The sequence below is a fragment of the Ciconia boyciana genome, chromosome 3 (genome assembly GCF_034638445.1).
Source record: "Ciconia boyciana chromosome 3, ASM3463844v1, whole genome shotgun sequence".
NCBI lineage: Eukaryota > Metazoa > Chordata > Aves > Ciconiiformes > Ciconiidae > Ciconia > Ciconia boyciana.
The window spans coordinates 128,486,569-128,512,116 of NC_132936.1; the positions used below are offsets into that span (position 1 = coordinate 128,486,569).

The 25,548-nt window shown below is 49.8% G+C and overlaps 1 protein-coding gene across 1 annotated transcript in view; it reads left to right on the plus strand.

Moving 5' to 3' along the window:
- The window catches only part of SLC24A3 (solute carrier family 24 member 3), a 183,200-nt gene that overhangs the window by 22,874 nt on the left and 134,778 nt on the right, over positions 1–25,548 (plus strand). The window contains exon 2 of the mRNA XM_072857674.1: positions 14,690–14,824. Within this exon, the coding sequence (XP_072713775.1) occupies positions 14,690–14,824 (135 nt within the window). The remainder of the gene's footprint in view (positions 1–14,689; positions 14,825–25,548) is intronic.

The window sequence follows — 25,548 nt, forward strand, 5'->3', positions numbered from 1 at the left end:
GTGCTTGCAACGCCCAGCTCACTGGAGGGACACAGCAGGCCTGCTCCATCCATCATCCGCGGAAGGGTCACGTTCACTGAGGGGACAGGATCTGCTCCCGCTCTGTGTGCGTTGCTCCCATCTGTTCCCTTTCTGGCCGTTTGTTCTCCTCTGCAGCCCCCGTGAGCCGAGGCAGCCCAAGGGCCCCGTCCTTCAGGGCAGCCAGCTCCGGGCTGCCAGCGCCTGCCGCCCTGCCGCTGCCGCGGTGCGGAGGCTGGAGGGGCGACTCTGAGCCTGGCTGGGCGCGGTGGCCCAGGCTCTGGTGGGAGCTGGCACGGAGGTGCGGGAAAGAGGTGGAGGAGTCAGCCCTTCCTCATCTGAGGAATTCACCTTGCCGTGCCGTGGGTGGATTTACACCCTTAGGACTTGTATCCTGAGCTGTTCGTTGTCTGTTCAGGTGGCGGCAGTTGCCGGAGAAGCTCCTTGTTCCTTGGACGCGGCTGAGAAGGGGCACGTCTTCCCGGGGTGCGGGGCTGCCCAGCCGCCGCGTGTGCGGAGACTGAGCCACCCCGTCCTTCTCCGCGGGGAGCTCATCCCCAGAGCCTGGGGACCCGCGCTGCCCACGGCGCCGATGGTGCTGGTTGGCGCTTGGGCGCGTTCAGCCGCGGACCCTGCGGAGACTGCTGCCCTCCGGTACCTTCTCGGGAGACGCCGCTTTCAGATGCACGGTCCTTTCTGCTGGAGTTCCCCTCCAGCCTTGCCCTGCTGCCTGGCCTGCTGGTCTTTGGGTGGGCGAAGCAGGTGCAAACAGCGGGCCCTCGGCTGGCAGGGCAACTTCAATGTTGATTGTGCAGGCAAAGCTGCAAGGGCGACGCTTGTAATACATTTTAGAATTTAACTGGGAAGAAGTTGTTTCTTTTCTTTTTTTTTTTTTGGGGGGGGGGGGGGCAGTTGTGGTTTTTTTCCCAGCATGTCTTTATGCTATTTTCAGACTAAATTTAATTCTGCAGAATTATATTTAGCTAAAAGTGTAAAAGAGGACAGACCAAACCAAAATAAAGTACTTCAATCCAGTTGACTAAAACATTTCATCTGACCCCAAACCGTCTTTCCTCCCACCATGTCAGCTCAGAATTAGGAGAGAAATCCATAAATGTGGGGGAAGGAGCAGTGAATGTTCAGCTCCTAAACAAAAAAACCCCAGTCAAACCCCAGGTATTTGCCCCTGTCACATGGGTTTGGAATACAACTCATTTTTCACTGCTTTTTAACCGGTAAATATCTCCTCCAGAGAGTTACGCTCTTACTGCAACACATTACCCAAGCCTTCCAAGAAACAAGGATCTGTTTGATAACAGTGCGGATCTCAATTACTGCTTTTTCAGCCATGTAAGGTCTTGATTTCCAGGCTCAAGCAACCACAGATCTTGGAACTGTATAAAAAGTAGCACTGTTACTGATGGAAAAATCGATTTTAGGTTATTTTTAATTCATTGTTACGGATTTGTTCCTTGCTGTCTACCATGAAGAAAGAAAATTGTGACGCATGAGTTCGATACGGTAGCCTGGGACGACCTGGGTGACTTGTGCCACCACCTAGCCCACGCTCTTGCTGCTGCGATTCTTGCCCTTTGTTTCTTTGCTTCTGCTCTGAAGTCAGAGGGACCTTTTCTCTTGGTTTCCCTGCGCCATCCAAAGCCCCTGTTTTGGACAGTGGCCTGGGGAGATTTTGAACAGCGCTTTTGGCTTGCCAGGAGCAGGGAGGGTTGGTAAATTGAGTTGAGGAGGTTGCTGACACAAGAAGGGAGAGCTCAGAGAGAGTTTTGGTGAAATGCAGAAAAAGGAAAGAGCAGGGAGTCTGAATGCGCTTTGGGATTGCCCAGCGTCCCTCGCAGGGAGTGGGGCAAGGAGCGGGGCTGAGAGGGGATGCTTGGGACGGAGCTTGGGTCAGGGAGAGGAGCTGCCCTGAGGACGCGTTAGGGAGGGGGATTTATTGCCCGTCTTCCTTTTGTGCCTCTGAAAACTTCCTCTCTATTGGGGGGAAAAAAGTGCTGGCATCTGCAGCAGGGTAAAGCACAGGACGCTGCTTTATCTACCCTGAAATTCACCTCTACAACAGCCACAGAAGCAGTGGGAGGCAAAAGCACGGTTTGCTGGCCAGTATTAGGAGCTGTCCCAGTTTTGGAACATCACAGGGCAGAAGAAATGGGCAACGGCTCTGTCAGGAAAGATGTACGGTGCCAGGGCGCAGTGGAAATCACGCCTGGCAGTCAGCAGCTGCCAAGCAGAGAGATGCTATCAACAGCGTCCAGACCTGCCATTTGTAACAGGTGAAATGTTAACGAAACCAGAGTGCCGGTGGAAGAGTTAAGATACCCCTGAGAAATGAAAGTAGAGAATCAGGCTACAAATACTGAGTGCTGTTGTACAGATCAGTGGGAAACTGTCGCCTTGAGTATCACATGTGGTGTAAGTAGGGGCATAAAGGAATGTCCAACGAAAAACTATGAGAATTATGAGGGGCATGAAAAATTATCGTAAGAAGAAAAACACTGTTTAAACTAGTTTAGAGAGGAGCTGAGTCACAGAAGGCATGACAGGGAGATTTAAAAAGTGGTATTTTTTACCAGTTGCTAAACTGTTCCTTTTGCACTTGTGTGTAAAGCGGGAAGAAGGGAATGGCCAACTTAATGGCCAAGCTGATATGAATAATAAAACATGAATTTCTGCACAAACTGGTAACGAACAATCAAGGAATCCTGGAACAATCGCATATCCAATGACAATTTTTGGCACAAGACAGCGAACAGGAAATTTTATCTTCGGTTAACTAAGCCTAAACCCGACACTGTTCGGGGTGGTGGAGAAGCGCATGCAGAAGTCCATGGGTTCCCGCAGAGTCTGTGCAATACCTAAAAGATGAGTTATACCTTATGACTGGTCTGAGGCGGAGGTGTTTTGCTGGCCTGGAGAAGTAGTAGACCTAAAAAGAGCTAGCTTTTTAATGGTTAGGCTTTTAAAAAAACCCTCCTGTTTATTTGTAAATAAAAACCTGTATCAAAATGCGTGTTTTATAAGAATGTAGAATGTCACAGAGCTCATAAATTTAGAGGAGAAACAATCTTCTTCCATACTTTCTTGCTAATGAAAGAGACTTTTTCAGCTGATTTCTCCTCTGGTTTTCTTGAGGGAAAAATGCTATTGCTTTTGGCTTTATCTGTACCTTTTGGGGAAGTGAGGAGACAGGTAAAAGGGGGACACATGCAGTCTGTATAAATAGTTAGTTAAAATCCCTTTTGGGGAGACTTCTCAATTTTTGAAGCAAGTGAAAAAGGAGACGTGTGCTCAAGGTTAAAGCACCCTCTGTGTGGCTAGCCGAGCTGCGGATGCTCCAGCACCTTTGGTAATCGGGGCGCGCGATTACGGCGGCGGGGGCTCCAGGGCTGACACCGTAACTAATGCACTGCCGGCACGTCGCTCCTTCGCCTCTGATGGTCCTCTCATGCCGCGAGCCCTGCTCCTCGCCACTTCTGCAGCTGCTGCTTAGGGGGAAGAGAAAGGAAACTGCTTTATTGCCATTTAACTGGTGAGCATGAGAGAACGCCCGAGTCCCGAACAGTGAAACTCTCAGTTTGCATCACACGGCATCTGGATTTCAGTCTGTCCTCCCGATTACGGCAAGGCCTTCCTAAGCTGTACTGTGTATGCTGTGATGCATTTAGGTCTTGCATCTCCCGCGTGCTGAGAATTGTACAAACGTGTAGGGAGAAACAGGCCTTGTGCAGAACTGAAGCAGGTGGAGGATGAAATTGGTGACAGAGACAGCGAGCATTTGGTTAGGGTCACAGCAAGTTTGTGGCAGAGCGAGAATTACACTTCAGTCTCTTAAATCATTGCCTCATGCTCTGGCTACAGGCTCCCGTTTGCGTGTGGTTTACCTTTGCTTTTCCCAGCGCGGGAGGGGAGTTTTGATGGTCCTTCTCTTTAAATGCTGCGGTGAGCAGTAGAAGATTTAATCTCTCGCAAAGACAGTTTTCTGTGCCCTGAGCTTTGCTGCATAAAGGACTGCAGGTAACATCCGAGCTGCAGGTGCTGCCCAGCACCCCCACCCACCAGCAGAGATGCACGGAGTGCCACAAGCACCCATGGGTGCCCGCCACAAGCACTGGGTGCTCCAGGCGGAGGGTGTTTGCACCTTGCTCCCCGTTCCCAGGTGCCTCTGCAGAGGTTGGTGGGGTGACCCAGCCTGTGGCGGGGCAGGACCGCCACCCGAACTGACCGAAAGCTTGATGAGCAATCCCTGCCGTGAGCGGGTTTCTACAAAGCACCGCCTGACCTTAAAGTTTTCTTTGGCTTCAGGGTGGGAGCAGAGGAAGGCTCAACCAGAGTACATGTGGAAATTTCACTTTCAGGTGGTAGGTAGCTTTCCAGAGTTAAAATAAGCCCAAAGTCACATTTTTTGCTGTTCTTCATGTCGCGCTGTGAGAGCTGCAGAGCTGTCTGACCTTCAGAGGGTGCCCTGCCTTGCCGACTGGCAGCTGGGCTGCCTTGGGAGCATCGCTCCCAGCTGCTGCTCCTGAGTGCCCGTGATGGCTGGGAGGGGCAGAAGCTTCTTGGGGCCCTTGGTGGGCTTGCTTGGGTGGGCTTGGGTGCTCTGTGCTGGGAGAGGGCTGCTGAGCCTCTGCCTGGAGGTGCATGGGAGGACCAGGAGCCGAGATGGTAGGTGCGTGGAGGGTGTGTTGTTCTCAGATGGGTGCCTGGTCTTCTGCCTCGCTCCTCTGAGGGTGCACGTGAGGGAAGAGGGGTGCAGAAGCAGTATTTTGTGATACTGTGTGGTGTGTTTGAGGTTGGGACAGGTTTGTGGGCTCAGAGAGTCAGCCTCTCTGATGTCTCTGAAGGGGTCTTGAAACTGGCAGAGAGAGGAGGATTGGTTTGGGCAAAGACTATCTGTGTGGTCACTGCTGGTGGGAGAACAGAACTCGCAGTTCATCCCTCCAGGCCTGTGATCCTCCTCTGAGACCAGGCTGGATCTTTAATCAGGCTGCATTTACTTCTGTAGCGGAGAGCGAGAGGCATTTGGGATATAATTGTGTCTGGGGGGTTTGTGGGGGCTGCTTTTTTTTTTCTTTTTTTCTGGTGGCCACGTAGAAAAATTGTAATAAATGTTTCTGCCCCTTTTTGGCTGTGCAGGAGCTTCGATTCAGGCATTGCTGCCTCGCCCGTTGGCAGAAAGGTGAAGTCGTGTGGGGTGCTGGTGTCTCCCGGAGCTCCTCAGCCGTGCCTCGGCAAATCGTGAGGGCAGAGCGAGCCGGGGAGCGACGGACGCTTTGCCTGGGTGGGGGGTGGCTGGGTGCCGGTCTCTGCTCCAGTTAAAACTTAATGACCTCTCCCAGAGGAGCAACTTCCATGGGAAAATCTTCCCTGGCGAGTGGAGCCCATCTTGGGCAATGGGGAGAGCTGCAGCGGCGTTCCTGCCCCACGTTGCCTGGGGAGGGGTTGAACCTGCCTTTCCCTGTCCCTGCCATATCTGCTGGCTGGGCCACGTGGCATCAGTGCGACTCTCTTCTTCTTGTTGTGGGTTTTTTTGTGACTGGCACTCGAGTCGCTGTGTAGTGATAAAACTGAAAAGTCAGAAGTGCTTCATTTGGCCAAAATTGTTTTTTCTGCCCCCCCAACTTCCGTGGAAGTGGGAGAAGGCTCAGGGACGGGGGCACAAGCCTGCAGAGGGCTGTTGGTGGCAGATGGGAGTTTGTGCAGAGGCGCTGGAAGGAAAGCTGGCTGGGGGGGGTGTGAAGGGGAGGAGGCGGCCGCGGCTCAGCTGGGAAGGTCTGGGAGCTGTGGTGTGCACCGGTACCAGCTGGGCAGCAAGGTGAGAAGTGCTGGTAGGCTGCAGAGTCGGTCCCCTGGAGAAGGTGTGGGGCATCCAGGGTGAATATCGTCACAAAGGTCTGGCAGAGCTTAATGGCTGTTGGCTGGAGAGCGAGTCTTGAGAAATGAATTACAAGAGCTGGGGTAGGAGGAGTCCTGCAACTCTTCATCTGCCAAAGCCATGGGACTTTTTCCAGGGGGATTTGCAGAAGCGGCAAGGAGAGGAGGTCTGTGGGCATGGGGCTAGGTGCCGCTCAGCAGCAGGGAATTGATCTGGTCTTTCCGTCCAGCTGTGTCTCCTGTTGCGTGTCCTGCCTCACATCCTGGGACAGGTCCCCTCCCAGCACCGCTGGCTGGCATCTCTCACCTTGGTATCTTCCATCGGTGGGTGAAAATGAGCAAGTCCTTGTTCCTGTGCTGCGCCAGCTTAATACTGGTCTTGCCAAGGGTCTGAAAATACTTCTGTAAGCAACTTCTGCAGACGCTTCCCCCTGCCTTCTGGTGCTGGTAGGTGCCTGGTTTGCGCAGCAGGCTCTACTTTTTCCCCCACACATGGACTCATTTGCTCCGTGACCCCTCACGGTGTTCAGGGCTGCCCCTCGCCGGGGTATGCGTATGTCTGTTGGGTCTTAATGCAGTAGGACTCACGTTGCAGACTAAGTGTCATTTCACACCTCTTCTAACAAGCGGAGGGTTTCCTAAAGCATCGGTTAGCTTATGGAGTGTGCTTGCGTTCCCAAAGCACTTGGGTGCTCTGGCGCGCCATGCTCACCATTAAAATACTTCCGTAGTGCCCGGTTGCTCCGGGACTTTCAGGTCACCCCTCTCATTACTGTTTGCAGGGTTGTGGCGTCTCTTCCTTAGCTGCTGCCTTTGGCCTGATGGCGGCTCTCGGGGCTGGACAGCATGTGGAGGCAGAGGCCGGGTGTTGTGGGAGCGGAGAGCTGCCGGTACCCGGTTCTGCCACTCCTCCAGCAGCGCTGCTCGCCGGCCTGCCTGCCGTCTTCCTCGAGCGAGACGCAAGGCGCAGAGCAGAGGAGCGGCGTCTTGTGCTCTGCCATCTAATTAGGTTTGGAGGCCTTTGGTGCGGGGACCCTCTCCTATTTATCAGGTGCCTGTAACTTTGCTCTGGCCTCTGTGCCCTACTTGTGTTATACAAGTGTTAACAACGGTGGTGGCTTGGCTAACGTCCCTTTTCGTCTAGATCGGTACATGTGGAAATACAGCTTTGAAATCAGATGTGAGGAACAGGCTGCTCTTCAAAGCCAGGTGTCGGTTTTTGGTTTTGCCCCTGAGGATGCTCTATTTATGGTCTTTGCCGCTGCTGATTCTGAAGGGAAAGCACCTCCCAAATCAGCCTACAAAGAAAGATAATCCATTTATGAAATGCTTATTCAATCCTGAGCTCAGATTATGCTGTGACAATCTGCAGCAGATCTGATTGCACTAGGAGAAACCTGCGCGGGGGGGCAGGGTGGATGCTTGCCGGCAGGTCTGGGGGGCGGCGGGACAGAGACGTGGAAGGGCAGCTCTGGAGCGATGCTACAGCTAATTTAGCTGGGTCTTGCTCTGCCAAGAGGACTCACCTGGTCTGTCTTGAGGTAACCACGCCACTGCCTCCCCACCTCTGCTGCTAGCTCAACATGGGAGCTTGGGCTTGGTTGTTCCAGCTTTTTTCTTCCCTGGAAATATTTCCCTGTTGTATTCCCTGTAGGAAAATTTCAGGGAGAGGGAGATCGTTCAGCTAGTCGGAAGGGGGGGGTGTGAAACCAACCCTCCAAACCCCAAAACTGCCACCATCAAAACAATAGATAAAAGGGACAGACAAGAGAGGAGGGAGGGCAAGCATATTTCAGAAAAGCTGTGCTGTTTTTGGCTTCGGCCAGCAGGATCTAGCAGTTTGCATAGAAAGTAGTTTATTGTCAGCAAGAGCCGAGGATACCTGCCAGCTCTGCGAAGCCGTTGGCAGCACTGCATTATGCTTGTGAAAGGCCGTGGTGACGGATCCGTCCCCTTGGCCGGGCCAGCCTCTGGCCTGTCAGCTCTTCGCCGCTCCAGCTTGCCGCTCACGAGCACCTTTCGTCTTCATGGTGCTTCTGTGCTTCAGCGGTGTTGGGCCAAATCCTCCACTGCTGTAAATCAGTTTCTGCACCAAAGTTCGAGGAATTATCCCAGTTTCCCCTCGCTGAACGTCATGCCTGGGCATTTTTTAATCCTCCTCTATTTAAAGTTGTCTCGTCCACTGACTCCACCCCAGTTTGGATGGGAAGGGCTGCGATACACTCGTGTTGAGTTGCCGCTGTACACCAGCCTGATCCAGGAGAGATTTCCATGACCTTTCCTTAGCAAACCTGAAGACCCTGATTTATCCACTCATCTTCCTCTTAAATTTTTTTGTTGTTTTCCAATAATTAGGGGTGTTTTTGGAGGCTTGGATGAAATGACCTGGTCACTTGATGGCCAGGTTCATGAAATGACCTTCTGATCTCAATGACGGAGACATGGGGGGTGTTTGTGTGTTAATCAGCAGCATGGAGAGGAAGATGCTAGTAAGTCTCTCTCCCTCATGCGGCGGCGCGCACTTAGAGGAGAGGCTGTATGTATGTGTTAAATACTTGGCCTCATGGTTAGCGTGAGCTTGCTGTGTTTGCTAGATGTGCACTCGGACAGCGCAGCGTGCGGGGCAGGGGCTGCCTGCGTACGGTGCCGTGCAGGGTTGCGTCCCCTCCCGTCTAGAGCCGCTCGGTGCTACCGGACCAGAAATAATGAACGATCCTAATGAAGGGGGCAATTGCGCTCATTTTAATCGCAATAAAAAGATTAAAAAGGGCTCTCTTCATCTGTGGAGGTGTGTTAAGTAAACCTGTGTGGAAGTAGTCTTTGCTGGGGAGCCACGTGGCTGAGTGCAAGACAGGTAACGTCACAGCAGTGTAAAATCGTTGTCTCCCCTAACCTCTGTTCTGCCTTCCAGAGGCGAGTTTGGGTGTTCTTGTCTCGTTCAGTTGCCTAAGGCGTGTTGGCTAGCCGTGCGAGGCCCCCCGTGCTGCCCGTCCAGCGGGAGCATGGCTGGTGGACCCTGAGCTCCACACCAGGTTGCTTTGTCCCCGCTAGAAACTGAACGTCTGCTCCGAGGTCCTGCCGCGTTTCTGGCTTGTTGGGGTTCCTGTGCCTTGATGCTGAAAATGAGTACGCTTATCTGAGATCAGTGTGCAGTTGGGGAATACGGGTATATTGTAGAGCATTATAAAGTAGTATTCTTTGTGCTGAAAAGTGCAGATCAGGATGTGTTTAGCTGTGTTTCTGCAGTGCCGTAAGTTGCAAACTCCAGCCAGAGCCATCTGGAATAGCGTAAGGAGCTCTTGAGTTCCCACGTGGAGATCTGGGTCATACACACAGCGTTTTCAGAAGTTCTGAGCAATTTGATCAGTTCTTTCCACTCTATTTCATTTTCATGATCATAAGTAGAACAGATCGGCAATCTCGCTAGAGAGCCTGTTCTCACCGGACCGCTGCCCCAACTTGGCAGGGGCAGGAGCTCCCCGCAAACACACGCTCATGTGCTCCCTGTCTTATTTAAAGAGACACGGCCAGTGGAAATGCACCGTCTGCATTGTCTTATTTGTATTATGAAATGCAGTACAGGCACAAAGACAGGGAAAAATGACTCGTATACTTACCGTCCACGGGAATGTCTCTGGGAGGAAGCACAAACAAAGCTCTCCAGAACCTGGGCTCTGAGTTTGTAATGTAAAATTGGTGCTGGGTAATTGCAGTTGTGGAAAATACCTTGTGGTGGTGTTCAGTGCTTAAAAGAATAATTCACCCACTTTGAAATATGCTATGGTACAGAACTTTGGAAAAACTCTTTATTGTAGCAAAGTTTTTAAAGATGTCACAGTATTATTTTATTATAAAGCCAGCAGCTAAAACATTAATAAGAAAAATGTCTAATCTGTGTTCTGGCCTGAACAAAATGACAATGTAGCTAATGCAAGATGTTTAGTAGTCTTTACCGCTGCTGAGAAAATGAAGAAAATGGTTTTGAACTGTTTCCCATTAAAAATCATCCAGTTAGGAATAACTGCATTTTCAGAAAGAGAACGGTTAGCTGCTTTTTATAACCTTTCCTACTTTTCCTTGGAAATAAGAGTTTTGCTTATTCCTTGCTGTTCTCATAGCCCCTCTGCAGAATATCAGATTTTTGCTGTACATTTTGCTGGCTGTGATTTAGTGTATATTGAAATCAAAGGATGGGGCCCTTGTTTAGTGACATAAGGGCTCAGGCCCCACGGCCTTTGGCAGCTGATGTGAAGCTTCAAGTCGGCGTAAGTTTGGCCTTAGAACAGGTGAATAAAGGATTGCAAGATGCAGCCTGAAATGAGAAGCCAAAAGCACATGTTGCAAAAGATTTGTTCTCAAAGAGTTTGTGATTGTTGCATCTGCCTCTTTGAAATTGTCCTGGGGATGTGGTTGTATACGATTTATAAATCAGAATAGACTTGTGCCTTTCTCCCAAGTGAGCCCGAGCTGCTGGTGCTCCTGCCGCAGGTGTTGCGGCAGCCCAAGGTGGGACCTCGCCATTGCAGAGGGGAAGGGGCTGTGGAAGCCAGAGAGGGTCCGGCCACCTGGCCGCGGTGGCACGCTGTTCATGCGGCCCTGCCACGGTGGGATGCTGCAGCCGAGGTGATGTCCCTGCTGCTGGGTGCGCAGCACTTGGCGGTGGTGGTTCTGCCTCGTGCCAGCACCTGAAGCAGGGAGAGATGCTGCCAGGCCAGCCTGCATCCAAGGGGACGGGTGAGGTCCCTGTGTTATAGGCAGGCACGTGCGGAGGGTTAAACCGCAGCTGACAGTCGGTTCCTCTTTCACTGAATCTGCCGAAACATGAATCCACGTTTCTGAGTTGTTTTCTGCGAGGGCCGATGGGAGTGCAGCCTGTGCCCACAGGACAGGCGTCGCGCTGCCTCCGGCCATGCTGCGGGGAGGCTGGTGCTGGCGAGCAGGGTTATGTGGGCCTCATTTAATCGTCATAAAACGTCCTTCTTGGCAAGGTTAAAATCTTGATGTGTCCCTGTTTTCCCAGGGAAATCCTTGGAAGGCCAAACCTTTGAAGAAAGCATCTGCTTTCACCTATAACTTCTATTTTCTATTGCTCTGTTGAGCCAAATGTGTTTTAGAGTGGAGATGCCCAAGGCAGGATTTTGGGGTCAGTGGGTTGTGGGTCCTGCCGTGGGACAGCTGACCCCACTTAAACCTGGAGGTACCAGAGGAGACCTTTTACTGATTTAAGTCCCAGCCATCCCATCAAGTCCGGCTGTGGACCAGTTCTGCTGCTATTTACGCTGATTTGTGTGAATGCTGAATGTAGCCTTTATAAAAACTTCTGTTGCCAAATTGAGCTTTTCCCCTTCCAAAGTGACCTCGAATGACCGTCTTCTTCTCTACCCCTCACTTGGAAAAATTTGCAGTCCGAGAGCAAGGCGTTGTGGGTGGGGAGGGAGCAGGAGAGGTTTCTGAAGGAACTTCTGGGCCGTTGCAGTCCTTGCGGGTTCTCCCTCGTGCCTTTCCTCCATGCAGTGACGCACAGCGAAGCATTGACTGCCTGGAGAAGGGCATCTCTGCTTTGAAAACAGCTTGTATGTGGAACTGAAACTGCCCAGCTCAGATTGCCAGGGGATGTTTATTATTATGGGAGATGCCTGATGTTGCATTATTGCATGTGCGCCTCCTGAGAAAAACACTCTGCTGCTGTCAGTGATGTTTGTGTATGTTTAACTTGCAGCTTAAGCTCTTACCCATGCTCACGGAGTAAACAAACAGCAAACAGCGTTCTCTAAAGTGCGTAAAGCATAGCAAGTACAAAGTGCTTGAAGCTTCAAATGATGATATTTAGTTTACCAAGTTAAACACTTTTTGCTTAGAAAACAGAGGTGCTTAAGGCTGCCCGTGCAGCGGTGGTTCTTCCCCCAGACAGGCACGCAGGCCGACTCCAGCGTGGCTTGGGAGCGCTGGTCGCTGCCGTTGGCCTGGGATGCAGATTTCCAGGCAGCCCCTTCCCAGGCTTTGCCTCCTTGCTGGTAGCGTGACGTGGGAGCTGCCCTGAGCAGCCTGTGATCTGGGCAAGGCAGAGGAGTCTCAGGCTGACCACCTCTGTCTCAATGGGATGGGTCAGAAAACCCGATGAAAGGGTTGGGACCTGCGGAGAACCTTTTACTTTATCCTTAAGCACCCTCTGAGACAAATCTTGGGCAATCCCAAAGATTTGAATCTCTGTTCTGCTGCTCTTTGCTTGTCATCTGTCTCCAAAATGCTGGGCAAAACTGGGAGTAGTTCAGATTAAAGGTGCTTTTGAAGCATCAGGCGTCGGGTGCAGACTCCAGCCTCTGCACAGACCCCTGGTGCTGTGAGTGCCCTGCGTGGAGTAAAGCCTGTTGTCTCCTGGTGGCCTCAAAACGCCCTAGATGTTTGACAGACCACTGCATGTTCTTCCCAGTGGGCAGGACAAACCCTGGCAGGAGAAGGGCCGTGGACGGTATCAGTGGTACGCACCTGAGGAGTAACTGGAGTAGCAGAGCCCTTGTGAGAGAGCCTGTGTCCTGCGTGGTGGAAAGAAGATGGATGGGTGGGTGGAAATCTCTCTGAAATGCTGTTTGTTATGAGATGGGCTCAAGGTCTCGTTGTAAGATAGGTGATTTGGTGTGTGTGCCTGCTTGAAATGGATGCCTTGGCGGCTTAAAAAAAAAAGTGGTTTTTTTCTTCCTCCTTTGAACCTCAAATGACATAGGATGCGTGGAACTGACACATGAGCACGTGCTTTCAGCTAATTAGGCAGACGTGACGTGTCCAAGGCGGACCAGCATCGTGCCAAGAATATCATGGAAATCAGCCAGCTGTTTTTGTGGACATTGCTAAAATAGAGTTTCACTTAGCAGCACCAAGGCAAAGCTGAAGGGGAGAGTAAAGCAAGGAGAGCGTCAGAAGCAGTGAGACAGTCGTGCGTTGCCTTTTGTAGCGTTGCTGCGTGCTCGTTCCCGAAGCCTCCCTGTGCCTCGCGAGCGTGCAGCTGGCACCGGTCCGCGAGCCTGGGTCACGGAGCAGCTGTGGAACAAGTGCAGTTCGATGTGCTGCTGAGGGAGCCAGGGCGTTGGTGTAACGTCTCTGCACGTTTATTACACGCAAACTGGTTTTGGTACCCAGCGAGGCGACTTCTCCGTGTGTTTCTTGCCCAGCTATCACTGCCTGCACTCGCTTCTCAATATGCACTTTTCAGTTCCTTGCAGCTTCTCAGTGGGAGAGTCCTGGTGCTGGCTACTTTCATCCTTTGCTAGAGTCCAAGATGTGCCGCTTCAGTCTCCTTATTGTATTACTCTTCGCTACTTTCTTGCCTTCCGGATGGCGATTCTTGTTTCCCTGGGTTGATGGCCTAGGAGTAGAGTTTTGGGGGTTTTCTTGGTATTCTCAACAGCAATCATGTGTAGCACTGAAACTTTGAGAGTGTGCAGCCGTTTTGCAATCACGTCTGGGTCGTGCTGCAAAGAAACCGGTGAGCAAGAGCAGTATGGCTGGTGTTGGAAAAACGAGAAGTCGGGAAGGGTGCGCATGCTTCCCTTTAGGAGGACAGGGCATGGTGAAGAGTACGCTCGGACCCCTGGGTCTGAAATGGTTAACTCCTGCTGGGCTGGGGCTTATCCCTTTTTTCAGTTTTATATGAAGTACATGCCCCTGATGTTTGTAGATGCTCCTTAAAGATTGGAAGAAGGGGGGCTACTGAAGTGACTCGAAGGCACGCTCCGGCTTTCGTGAGATTGTGTTGGGTGGGAATAACAGTGCAGTTGGGCTTAACCATTTTTTGAGGACGAAAGCGGCTGTACTCTCATAAAGAGGTTTCCATCAGCTGCTTTGTGCTCAGTGAGCAGAACCTGAAGGAAGCTGTAGCTTTCATGTTTATAAATGAATGCTTCCGAACGCGTTGAAGAGCTGCTGCCTGGCCCGCAGTGAACAAATTCAGGAGCCTTTCCACCAATGCCATTAGACTTGGGCACAAGATATCGAAATGGACCCTGTTGACCACTTTGGTGAAAATAACTGTTCAGACTTCTATTACAGAAAGTAATTTGAAAATGGTGATTGCTCCTGCGCCTCGGTCCCCCCTCCGATGCAGCCTCCCTACTGCTTTTCCCGACGCAGCGTGGGTTGCTGAGCTCTGCCCTTGTGGTCCCCAGGAACCTCACGCTCTGTTGGGGCAGAGCTTTCCCAGCACCTGCGTAGCGTTCTATTGATTCCTAGGTAAAGGAGGCTACCGAACTTTTGTGTCAAACACTATTTCTGAGGCCTCATTCAGCAGCAAATTGGATTGTAATCCTGAGCAGAAATGGCTTAAATGTTGCATAAGCATGTGCAAAATTCAGCAGAGTTTTGCTGGTACTTAACAGCAGTGAAATGCCTACAGAAGTAGTTAAGCTGGGGGGGTGGGGGGGTGGTTGTTGTGTATGGTGGTTTGGTTTTGCTTTGTTTTTGTTTGTAAACCAAAACAGTGGATGGTGGATGGTACTCCAGTCTTAAACTGATTGAAGCTTACAACTTCTATGAAACCATAGATGCTCGTCCAGTATGAGCCTTTGAAGCTGTGGAGGAATGGACCTGACCTCTGATGTTTTTGGGACTAACTGGGACGTGGAGCTAATGGCAGTGTACCTCTCCAGTGGGATTAGAAACGCCGCTGTTTCTTACCCAAGGGACACTGGCTTTGAAATGCAAATGCTTTGGCTGCTTCAAGCATTCAGGAACAGAATCGGGAGTTGCCTTTCCTGTGCAGTCTCATGTATCTACTGCTCTTTTCCTTTAGGTTATGATGCCCTGAGCTATTCTGTGGAGAGTAATGACAAACGGAGCGGGAGACAGCTACTGCAAGCAAATGAGAACACGACTGATGTCCCAGAGGATGGGGGGCAGCCGTACGTCAGAAATTGCACTGAACCAGGTAGGAATGAAAGTTGCTTCCAGCTCCTCGGTCCTACAGTTGGCTTTCTTACCTCCAGATATCTGTACTGATACCACCTTTACTGCCAAAAACTTGTACTTACTAATTTTTAAGCCAATAAACATGCTTGTTTTCCTTGTACGTGTGCACCATATGGGTATTGCAAACTCCCTCAGCAGCTAGGGTTAAGAGGAGGCCCTGCCGTCAGCTAGAGTACAAGACAACGTTTAGTATATGCTGATAGCCAAGTGCTGAGATCGTAAGAAGCACGCCTTCTGTGGATCTTGCATAAACACTGCGTGCCGTTAGAGTGGTGAGATGTCCATAGTGACGACGTGTGCCAGTAGGATTATGTGAGAAATTAGTAGGTAGTCATATATTTAGTACAAGTACTTCCACCAGCAGCGGACCCAAAGAAACCTAGTCTTCTGTAGCTTGAGGTTGGGTTGATGTGCTGATGAGAAATAGGGCTCGGTTCATAATGCAGCTTTCCTCAGGGAGGGACCTTAGGAGGGTCCTCCTTATCTCCTTGACTCCTGTTTTTATGAAACTCGTGGGCACTTAATGTCACTGAAACTCTGCTGATCTGTGCTATTTTGTTGAAGCTGGTTGACATATTCAGAAGCTTTTGGGTGAGGTGGGCACAAACACGTTGGCTGTGTCGGTACGCTTCGTGTGCCCCCCTTCCTCAGGGACCCACCTGCAGGCAGGATTAAGGCAGATGGAGGGGTATTTAACTGCAGGAGACGAGCTGATGTGCTGTGTGAACTTGCCTTCCCTGAGCTGTCTGGGGCTTTTTGACAATTTCTTGTACTTGCTCTGAAAGACCCCCCTCTAGTTAGGGGGGCAGCTTCCTGTCCCATAGTTAAAAGGACAAATCACTTGCAACCCTGTACAAAAAAATCCTTCCATGGCTGATAGAAAAAAGAACAAGATTGGGAGTCTTCAATTTGCATCCAATAGATTCTGTCGTTTTCATTTCTACCTAAATAGAAGTCATCATAATATATCGCTATTAAAAGAGGAGGCTTTATAAGCTGTTTGGTCCTTTGTTTTTGTTTTCTTTTTCTCTTCACAGCAGAGCTTGGATGTTGTTTCCTCAAAGTTTGGGGAGGGGAGGGGAAATGTGTTTCTCTATTCTTCAGGACTTATGTAGGTTACATGCCCCCAGAGAAATTCTAACAAATACGGTTCTTGCTGCACTTCTCTGCCTATAATTTTTCCTCCACTGTAATCCTTAATAACATTTCTGGACAGATGGATGATTATAGTCTTTTTTAGACAGCAAAAACTAGTACAAAAATTCTTCTTTGATTTTTTATTTTTACTTGTTTGCATATCTCCCATACAGCACGGATCCAGTCTTACAGCCTCACATCAGCGCCTGCAGTAATCTTTCCCCCACCACGCTTGGTACCTCAGCACCTGCTATCTCACCATCCTCGGCTATTTCTGCTGCCCTCACCAAATCAAGTGGCCTATAGGAAACGTGTGGGATTTTATTTGTGGTGTGTGTTTTTTCTCCCCCTTTTTTCAGAAGTTAAAACAATAATTACTGAGTACATTGTATAGTGTTCAGGAGAGAGAAAGTAGAAATACCTAGGTGAATTCCTATTTTTACTCTGAATTATCATGACATTACAACAGAATACGTTGTGTAATAGCAAACTGATTAAAAGTACTGTACAAAAGAAAGTAATAGTAACAAAGTTTAGGTCCCATGTGTTGTTTCGTGGATTTTGTTTAGACCATTATCACATGTAAGTGTAAATCATTAACGTTAGTCTGGATGGCAGTCAGAAATGTTGGAATTGTCTTGGTTTGAAGGGGAGCAGGACTCCGAAGTGTCTGTGAAAGTTATCTGTTGGCTTCAGTGGACTGTAGGCCACGTGCAGAATATACTCCAGTTCTGCTTTTCAGCAAACTGAGTGAGCGAAAGAGCTGGTAGAAGTGATGCTGTAAATAGCATCGATATGTTGTCTTGTTCTGAATCGTTTTTGTGCTGTGTATGATAACACAACATGAGAAAGCAAAGCATTGTTAGCTGTGCTTTGGGAAAACTTCGGAATCTTCCATTTTCCCTGCAACTCAGAATGATGCCAGGTTTCCGAATCCAGCACAAAATGGACCACCAGTCATGAGCCCATACGACTTCATCCTGCTGCTCTCTTTCCTGACGCCCAGAGTGAAACAGCCATTCAGGAGATTGAAATGTGACCCGATGATGGAACCGGGCTGCTGAGGTCAATCTAGTCTAATGCAAGCTTAACCAGCATCCCAGCAGATTAGGACGAGGAGACCTTCAGCGCAGTTCCTCATAACAGCTTTCATGTTTCCAAGGGCAGATAGGAATAGGGCAGGTTCAAATCAGCCTACAGCTCTGACACTAATAATTGCTGTTTTTAAACGAAGCCGATCGAAGGCTTGATTCAACAGCCTTTCAGGGCAGCGCGGTCCTCTTTCCCCTGGCTGTCTCGGTGCAGGATCAGGCCCCGGATGGCGTCTGGCTCCGAGGTGACAGCAGAGGCCTGAGCTAGCGCAGTAGTCAAGAAGCACGAGAGTTCACCGAGCGCGCCTGCCTTTGCCTTCTCTAAGCGCTTGCCTGTGCAGGGCTGCTCGAGGAAATGGAGGCAATTTGGCTAAAATTGTGATGTTGCTGAGCATAATTCCCGAGCGGTGCGTGCCCTAACCCTCGGGCATCTGTTGTTACTTGGGAATCAGCAGAGCTTAAATCTCCTTAGCATCCCCACAGGACACGCACTTATGTGCATTTGGCCTTCAGGTGCTTCTCCTTCCCTTTGGTGAGTATCGGTAGGAAAATGCTGCCTGAAAAGGCAATCTTTTTTCCTGCCTACTTCTATAAATACCTACAGCTAGGCAAAAGTGAGTGTTTAAAAAAGCAGGTTCACCTCATCTGTTGGGGGAGGGAAATAAAATGCCGCGTTTTGAAGCGTTTTGTGGTTTTTCGCAACACTTGGCTTTTGTAGTCTGTTGGCAGTAAACACATTTTTACATGCTGAAGGAAAGATCTTTTTTCTTTAACTGCACGTGTATTTTCAGGCTCATTTGAAAGCTTGGCATGACATTTGCAAACTGCTATTTTTATTTTCTAATGGTTTATCCAGTGGGCTATCTAGTAGCATTTTATCATCAGAACTGCTCCAAAGAGTGGGGGTTTTGCTCCCTTTTCCTTTGAAACATACATGGTAGAAATATTAAAGGGGTGGGATGGACAGCATCCAGCCTGAAGACCTTTTTTGTACTTTTTTTTTGTCCTTTTGTAATTTTTCACTCTGAAGCTGTTGCAATTGGAGTGATAGTGTGGTCTTTTTGCGCAGTTACCTGCAAAACGCATTGCTTGTTCTGTACTGGGTAGCCCTGCCTCACTGAACCCCGGGGGATTTTTGAGCCCTACAGTATGGCACTTGGAAGTGGTTCTTGCAAGGCTTGACCTGGAGGATGGCTGGTTCTCTATCGGGGTAGCAAGTCAGAGACTGTTTCCTTTTGAAAATCTATTGAACGTAGCTGATGCAATGACGACATGGTAACCGTTCTTCTAGCTCCCTTGCCCTGCCAGGGTCGACGGAGTTGGTTAGCTGTTGTGCATATGACTTGGTGAGGGATCAGCTCTGTGAGTGACTGGCTCTGGAAGCAGTTGCAAGCTGGTACTCAGCTATGGATGATGTGGGCCACAAAACGCGCTCCCAAAAAAGGCAGGGAAAGTAGCAAGGCATGGCAAATGGATGCGATGAAATGCTAGCCTCAAAAGAGGACACCTGTCTTTGCAAGGCTACGAGATTATTTAGCTACTTGTTGCTGTGGGATCTGAGTACCTGCTGGTATGTTTTGAAATGGCAATTTAAGCCCTATTGCTAAGAGTCCTGTTAACAGAAGGGAGCTGAGAAATATTAATTGTTTGCTCTGCCCTGGTACTGTTGTTGTATTTGATTGTGTTGAGTGCTTGTGGAGGCAGAACAACAAAAAACCTCGCTTTCTTTTCTAAAGACCCTCTGGTCTCTTGTCTCCTGTCCCTTGTTTTGCAGCCCTGTAATCGTATGTGCCTAGCCCATCCCTCTTGGATCCCCGGTGGCTCTTCGTGGGAGCACCTGACTGCGCTGCCATGCAGCAGATGCTCTTCTGGTCTCTCCTGCCATCCTCTCGTCCTTGTGTCTGTGTGAAGGATGTCTGGAACTAGAGATGGACAAAAAAATTGGACAGAGTTTATTCACAAAAAAGTGGTATTGTTTAAACCACTTGTTGATTTTGGGCTAGGTTTGGCAAACAGTTTTAGCTAATACAAAAGATGATGAGGAAAGTGAGAAATACTCGTGTTACTTCAGGCAAAGTATCATTTAACCACCTAGTCCTGTTTGGAAATATGACTCGCCCACTGGAAGCCAAGAGAAAGGCTTAAGCTGATTTAATGTAGAGCTTTGGGTCAGGTCCAAGTGCTACCAAGTTCAGAGCTAGGTTTGCACTAGAGAAGTTCAGAGAAACTGGCTGTTAATTCAGTGGTTTATCAGCCGTCAGGAAGGTGACGAGCTCATAGGCTGCGTCAGGATGGGATCTAGAAATGGATGTTAGAGGCTGCTCGGTTGTGGCACGCTGAAGTCCCGGTGCCACCCCTCCTTAGCTCCTCACTAGGCTGACATATGCTGCCGCTGACGAGCTGTCATCCTGTTCCTCCCCCAGTGTGACCGCTTCCCACGTGCTCGGTCGCCACTCCTGCCTCGGAAAGGCTGCAAATAAAATAACAGCCCTGCTTAAGCGTGCCATTTTAAAGTCATTATCAGTAATAGCAGGAAATACGTGATCGCTGCAGAAACTGAAAGACTCGGTGTATTCATTTAGACCCTCAGGCACAAAAGTGTTTAAGTTAAACAGCCAAAGAAGTTTTTATGCAATTATTTTTTACATTTCCTCCTCTTATTTCAAAAGCAACTTTCTCTTTCATCCATATTTCTCCAGTGAGTCATAGGCTATGATAATGTAATTTGTAGTGCTTGGCTATAAAGTAGGTAGCTCTTCCAGACTGCTTGCTTATGCTTGTTACCGTCTCTTTAGAGCCCTTTTTGCGTTGAACCACAAACCTTAACCCACAAAACCCAAACCACCTCATGCGAATTTGTGCTTTCTGATCTCTTTCCCGTTAAACATTTGCTCCCCTCTGTTTTGTGTACCCAGGCAGTGAGATTACCGCAACCACCGCGGGTTTCTCGGTGAACAGCTCGGTGACCGAGCTCTGCTTGGCGCGTGGCGTGGCCCAAGGGCGGAAGGAGATGAAAGCGTGGTCTCTCGTTGTACCTCTTTCTCTTGCTGTGGGAGAGGGGTCTTGCGCTCGTGCTTTGGTGCCTGTGTGGGCAGGCTGGCGTTAGCCGTAAGTGCTCTCCTGGTTGATACGTCCTCTCCAAAGTGGTGTTTCCTCTGTGTTAAAACAGAGCAGTGCAGTCCTCTCTCCTTGAACTCAGCCTGGGGTGTGGATGTGCTGAAGCACGGCCCGAGCAGGCAGTTTTCAGCCAAAACAGTAGCAGCCGTCTCTGTGCTGAAAAGGAAACCACCTCTTCATCCTCACATGGGCAAAGACTTATGCATGTGCTTGGCTTTACGTGGTTTGAGTTGTCCTGGGTTGTCGTGCCCAGAATGATGTCCAGAGAACACACGCAGTGCACGAGACCTGTGTCTTTACCTATAAGCATGTTGCTGGTGCTAGAAGAGGAGCTATAGCAGAAGAGTCCCTGCCCTAAAGACCTTCAGCCTTTCAGTAGACTAGGGATGGGAATGCTGGAGAAGTTAGTGCATTTATGCAGCTGTAAAACTCACTGCTGCAGGATGAAATTCAGGGCTTCTAATGTTCCTTGGTTTTCTGTGGGTTGTGTGTCGTCGTCTTTTGGTGGATTGTCAACACTGTAGAGATAAAACTGCACAGGAGATCACGGCAGTGGCAGAAGTGCCTAGCAGATCCCAAAATCGCAGCTCAGTCTGAGATGGACTTGTGTGCTAGAAACAAGGTGTATTAAGTGAAATACTCAGGCACTGAAGTATTTTAATGAGTAGAGTTGTCCTGAGGTTCCGGCTCATGTTTGTGCTTCCGTGTGTACAACAGCACTGTCTGCCAGCACTTGGGGATATGCGTATCTGGGCGGCAGCCTGAATTGTGGGCCTGATACCCATTTGCGTCGAGGCTGGAGAAGACAGAAATTAAATGTGGGTAAGATGTGCTCATCCTTTTAGTGGAGCCTTGATACTTGGGTGTGGAGAGCGATGGTGACTCCTTCATCTCCGTAGGTAACAGGGACTTCTCGCCTCTTGGTCCTTGTAGCTGGAGATATGGTGCCAGGCTTGGACTCTTTCATTTCTGAGCATCCTTCGGCTTTTTGCCTCTGTAAGATGCAAGGAGTGGTATCTTTACGAGCCTGGGTTTTGCTTTAGTGGGGTGGGCTTGTGGATGGGAAGTGGGAAGACATAGAAAACAAAATTCCTTTGGAATTCTTCTGGAAAGGTGCTGGAAGGAGCTGCTGGCAGAGTGAGCAAGACTGCTCTTGCTCCACTGCTGCCAAGTTTAGGAAGGCCTTCTTCACAAGCAGATATGACATGCTATGGGAAGAGTGGTGATCCTCCCCCCCCCCCAAGTCTGAACCAAAATGCAATTTAAAAAAAAAAAGTTGCTTACCCTCAAGCAAAATTCATTTTTTCCTAGCAAAACGGAAAGTAAAAATTTGTTTCTGCCTAGCAAGTTGCGAAACCTTGCTTTCACTTGTGGAAACATTAGAAAAATAAATTGCTGTAAGTTTAGTAACAAAATGTCCTCGAGGAATATAAAAAAAGACATTCTTCCCTCCCTCAGCCATAACAGTTTTGTGAATTTGACAGAAATTTGCTCGAACTTCTGCTCCCACACTCTGCTTCCGTCTGTTGATTGCTCTCTTCCACCCCCCCCCCACAAAAAGAGAAGACCTGACGGAAGTCAGGAGCGCGATTCCTCTTGAGTGAGGCTGCGGGGCCAGAGCAGTGGGTAACGCTCGCCAGCGCCGGCCGCTCCTGCCTGACGGGAGCGGGTTGCTTACGCCCTGGGAAGGGTCACCCGTCCGCCGAGGCGGATGTCAGCAGGTACCGGGCGGCTGGGGCTGCTCCGTGCCACGGATGCTCCGTTGCAGCCGGGTGTCACCTGTGTGCGCTCTGCGGGCAGACGTGGCTGCGTCCCTTTCTCTCTGCCCCCCGCCTCTCATCCAGGTGGAAATGGTTTTGGTGCCCAGTATCGCAGTGATCCAGGGAATTCCAGTTTCGAGGACTCCAGTGTACTGTCATTCACTTTTATTTTATTTTTCCCCCTTGGTGCTTTGCAAACAAGGGTTGTCATATGCCCCACCCTGATACGGGAGCCCTGTTCCTGGGGCTTGGGGTCTGCAGCGCTAAAACAAGCGTCTCCCCATGGCAGTGCGTTCTCCTGTAGTAACTGCAGACCATCCGCTCTCGTGCTTTGGGAGCAGGGGGTCCCGAGTGATGCACCGTCGCCTTGGAAGGCTGCTGTGTTGCTCCTCACGCCGAGCAGCACAGAAAGGCTTTGCCAACTCCAAGCCTAAAGCATTAGAAAACAGTGATGTTGGGGTTAAAACCTCAGAAATAAAAGTAAAAACCATGCTCGTTTGTTCCGGGTTTCTGTGCTGGCATGGAGCTGGGTTATCTTTTCCTACGGTCAGGAGGGAGAAATGTTCTCTTGGTGGGAACGAGAGCTGAGGTTGTGGTGCTCTCACCTGGCCCCAAGAGCTGGGGCTTGAAGAGACAAACACCAACGCTGGCAAAGCTCCACGGCTGACACCTGCTTTTTAACTAAACGCCGGTTTCGACTGGGCTGTGTGCCCCTACAGCCTCCCTCTCTGGCTGAGGGGAAAAGGTGAGGCAACCACTGGCTTTGGAAGAGTTCTTCCTGGCTGAGCCTGCCTGCTTGGTTGGTTAGAAATGTTGCGGGTGACTTTCCTTTTCACCTGTGTTTGCCATGGGCCACGCACAAATGCATTAAGTGCAGGGTGTTACAGTGTTGGTCTGAAAATGGGTACACCCGGCTCCTCGCTCACCTGTAACTATCTTTTTTTGGGTGGTGTGTTTTTGTTGGTTTTATGGGAGGGGTTTTTTTGGTTTTGTTTGTTTTGGGTTTTTTGGGGTTGGTTTTTTTTTTGGCAGCTGGAGTGTATTTCTGGAGCCAAGTTCAGATTCAGGTGAAATTGGGTCAGCAGAGACACGTGCAGACCATGCCTCTGCTATTTACAAGCCTCCCATCCTGCGTTTCAGGTAGGACAGGCCTTGTTGGACACAGGGGAGAGCACGACTCGATTTTGATCACAGATGTTCTCGCTGGCCTATGTCAGAGAAGTTGACCTATGAAAGCTGTAAAAAGCTTGCAAGGGATACTGCAAGATAACTTGCAGGGGGTGGAAAGTGTTCTGCTGCTTGGTTATTCATGCAGCTGGTTTTTTTGGAGGGTATTTTCCACCTATCTGGTCCTTGGAATGATTTCTTGGGCTCCAGAAATTTTCTGCAAACCTTTCAATAATGTCTTTCTCTTCTCTAAGTGGAGTTAGTTTTGTTTTGGGTTGTTTTGTTGTTGTTGGTTTTTTGGTGTGGTTGCTTGTTGTTGTTGTTGTTTGGGTTTTTTGTTTGTTTGGTTTGGTTTGGTTTTTTTTGTCCTGCAATGAACTAGAATGAGAATTTTATTTTCCTGACTGGGAAAACGTTTAATGTTCCTGGTGGCAGTTCCAGTGTCAGTGTGCCACCAAATGGGTGGCATTGGGGGCAACTCCCAGGGACCAGCAGACCCTTGAATCTAGCAGGGAAAGGTTACGCCAAGAAATGTTTTCAACAGGGAGGAGACATTTACCGTTGCAAGAGCTGGCCGAGGGAGTGGAAAACACAGCATCTCTTTCCCCCGTCGGAAGACGGAGGGTGTCCTTCTCAATGATACTCCCTTGTCACGTGGAGGACGCCAGCTGTGAGATGGTGGCTGGCGAGCTGCACGCAGGAGCCTTGGGAAGCCCGGTGTTCTCGTGCGTTGTGCCGCCGTAGCGCACGTGAACAGGCTGAGAGCCGGAGCGGTGTCCTCGCCACCGCGGCAGGCAGCGAGGGGCTGAATGCCGCGGCCGGACGGCGGGGACGCTCGCCCTGCGGGAGGGCGCCGGCAGCCTGGCAGTGCGGCTCGGCGTCTGGGCTGGCCGCGCGCACACGTACATACGGTGCTCGTTTGCGGCAGTGTCAGAGCAATTATCCTCGGGCCGGGACTTGGCACTGCGAAGCCGCTAGCTCTGGAGTTGCTTTGTGACTTGGTTTTGCTGCTTTATTTATAAACGTGTTCAGCTGCTCTGGAGTTGAAGCTGAGCGAAGTGCGTATTTGAATTGGCCTCGGTTGTGGCTGTGCTGTGGACTCGCTGCGGGGTGTGCTTTCCGGGCTGTATTTTGCAGGGCCTTGATCTGTGGGACTGCTGGACTGCAGGATCTCTTTGAAACAAGCGGTGGTCACAAGTGCTTTCTTTAGGACTTTTCCGTCATCTAAGGGGGTAAGAGTCCAAGTGTCACTGAGTTACGTTGTCATATAGGCGAGCAGATTCCTTAGCACCCGCCGCTCCAAGGCAGGACCTGTTGTGTACTTACAACATGACTGTACCTGGAGCACACGCCAACGGGGAAGCTCAGAACAGTTGCTTTTTGCTGGGTACTTAAAAACTCTGAACTGATCTCCAAAATCCTGCAGTTCCCTGGAAAACAGGGCCCTCTGTGCACACGCAGGAGGCCAGTAGCATTCTTTTTGCTGAAATTTTGCCTGTATTCCCATGTGATTATGTGTGAGCCTCCAGGAGCTGAAGCTTTAGGGAGAAAAATAATACAAGCTCTGTGATTAAAATCAAGAGGTGGCAGTGCTATTTCCCAGTTTATCCTCAGTGTGTTCTCCTGCCTTGATGAAACAAAAGAATTAGAAAAGGGAGGGGAGCTAAGTGGCAAAACAACAAAGTAAAACCCGAATCTCGAAACCGGCATCACCTCTGCGGTTTGTAGGCGGAGGAAAGGCAGTGAACCCCTGTAAGCCCATAGTGCCCTCGTCAGAAAGCTGCCGTTTATTTTTGCATACTGTATCATTGCATATGTAATTAAACCACTACTTGTTCTAACAGAAAAAAATCTCATTAGTCCCATTGGCTCCTGGCTTATGAGTACTCAGCCTCCAGCCTTCTGCATCGCAACATGGCCGAGATGTGCACCAGTAGTCTGCAAAATCTCACCTACTGGGACTCATTTGCTTAATTGGTGATACTTGTGATTAGCACGTTCCCATTGTAATTGTTGTTTCCAGCGGAAATTACTGTATTGTCATACGCTAGCTATGCAATAAGGGCCTTGCAGAGTGTTTATGGAAGATTAGTATGTCATGCTGGGTGTTGAGTGAAGAATGCCAAAGGATAATTGACTGTTGCTACCCAAGAAGCATGTTAATAATCTTGAGAAATGATCACAAGGGGAAAAAAAAAAAGGACTAATCCTGTAGGCAACAAGGAACAGATCTTAACCTGTACACCTTCTGCTATCAAAGACGCAGGAGGACATCATTTGAGAGCCAGTCGCAAGCAGCAACCCAATTTGCATGGTAGCTCTTCCTATTTTCCCATTCATCAAGTCGGTGTTTTGCTTTAGGCTGCCAGTGAGCTTTACTGACAAAACCTGACTTAGGGAGTGCTGGCCAT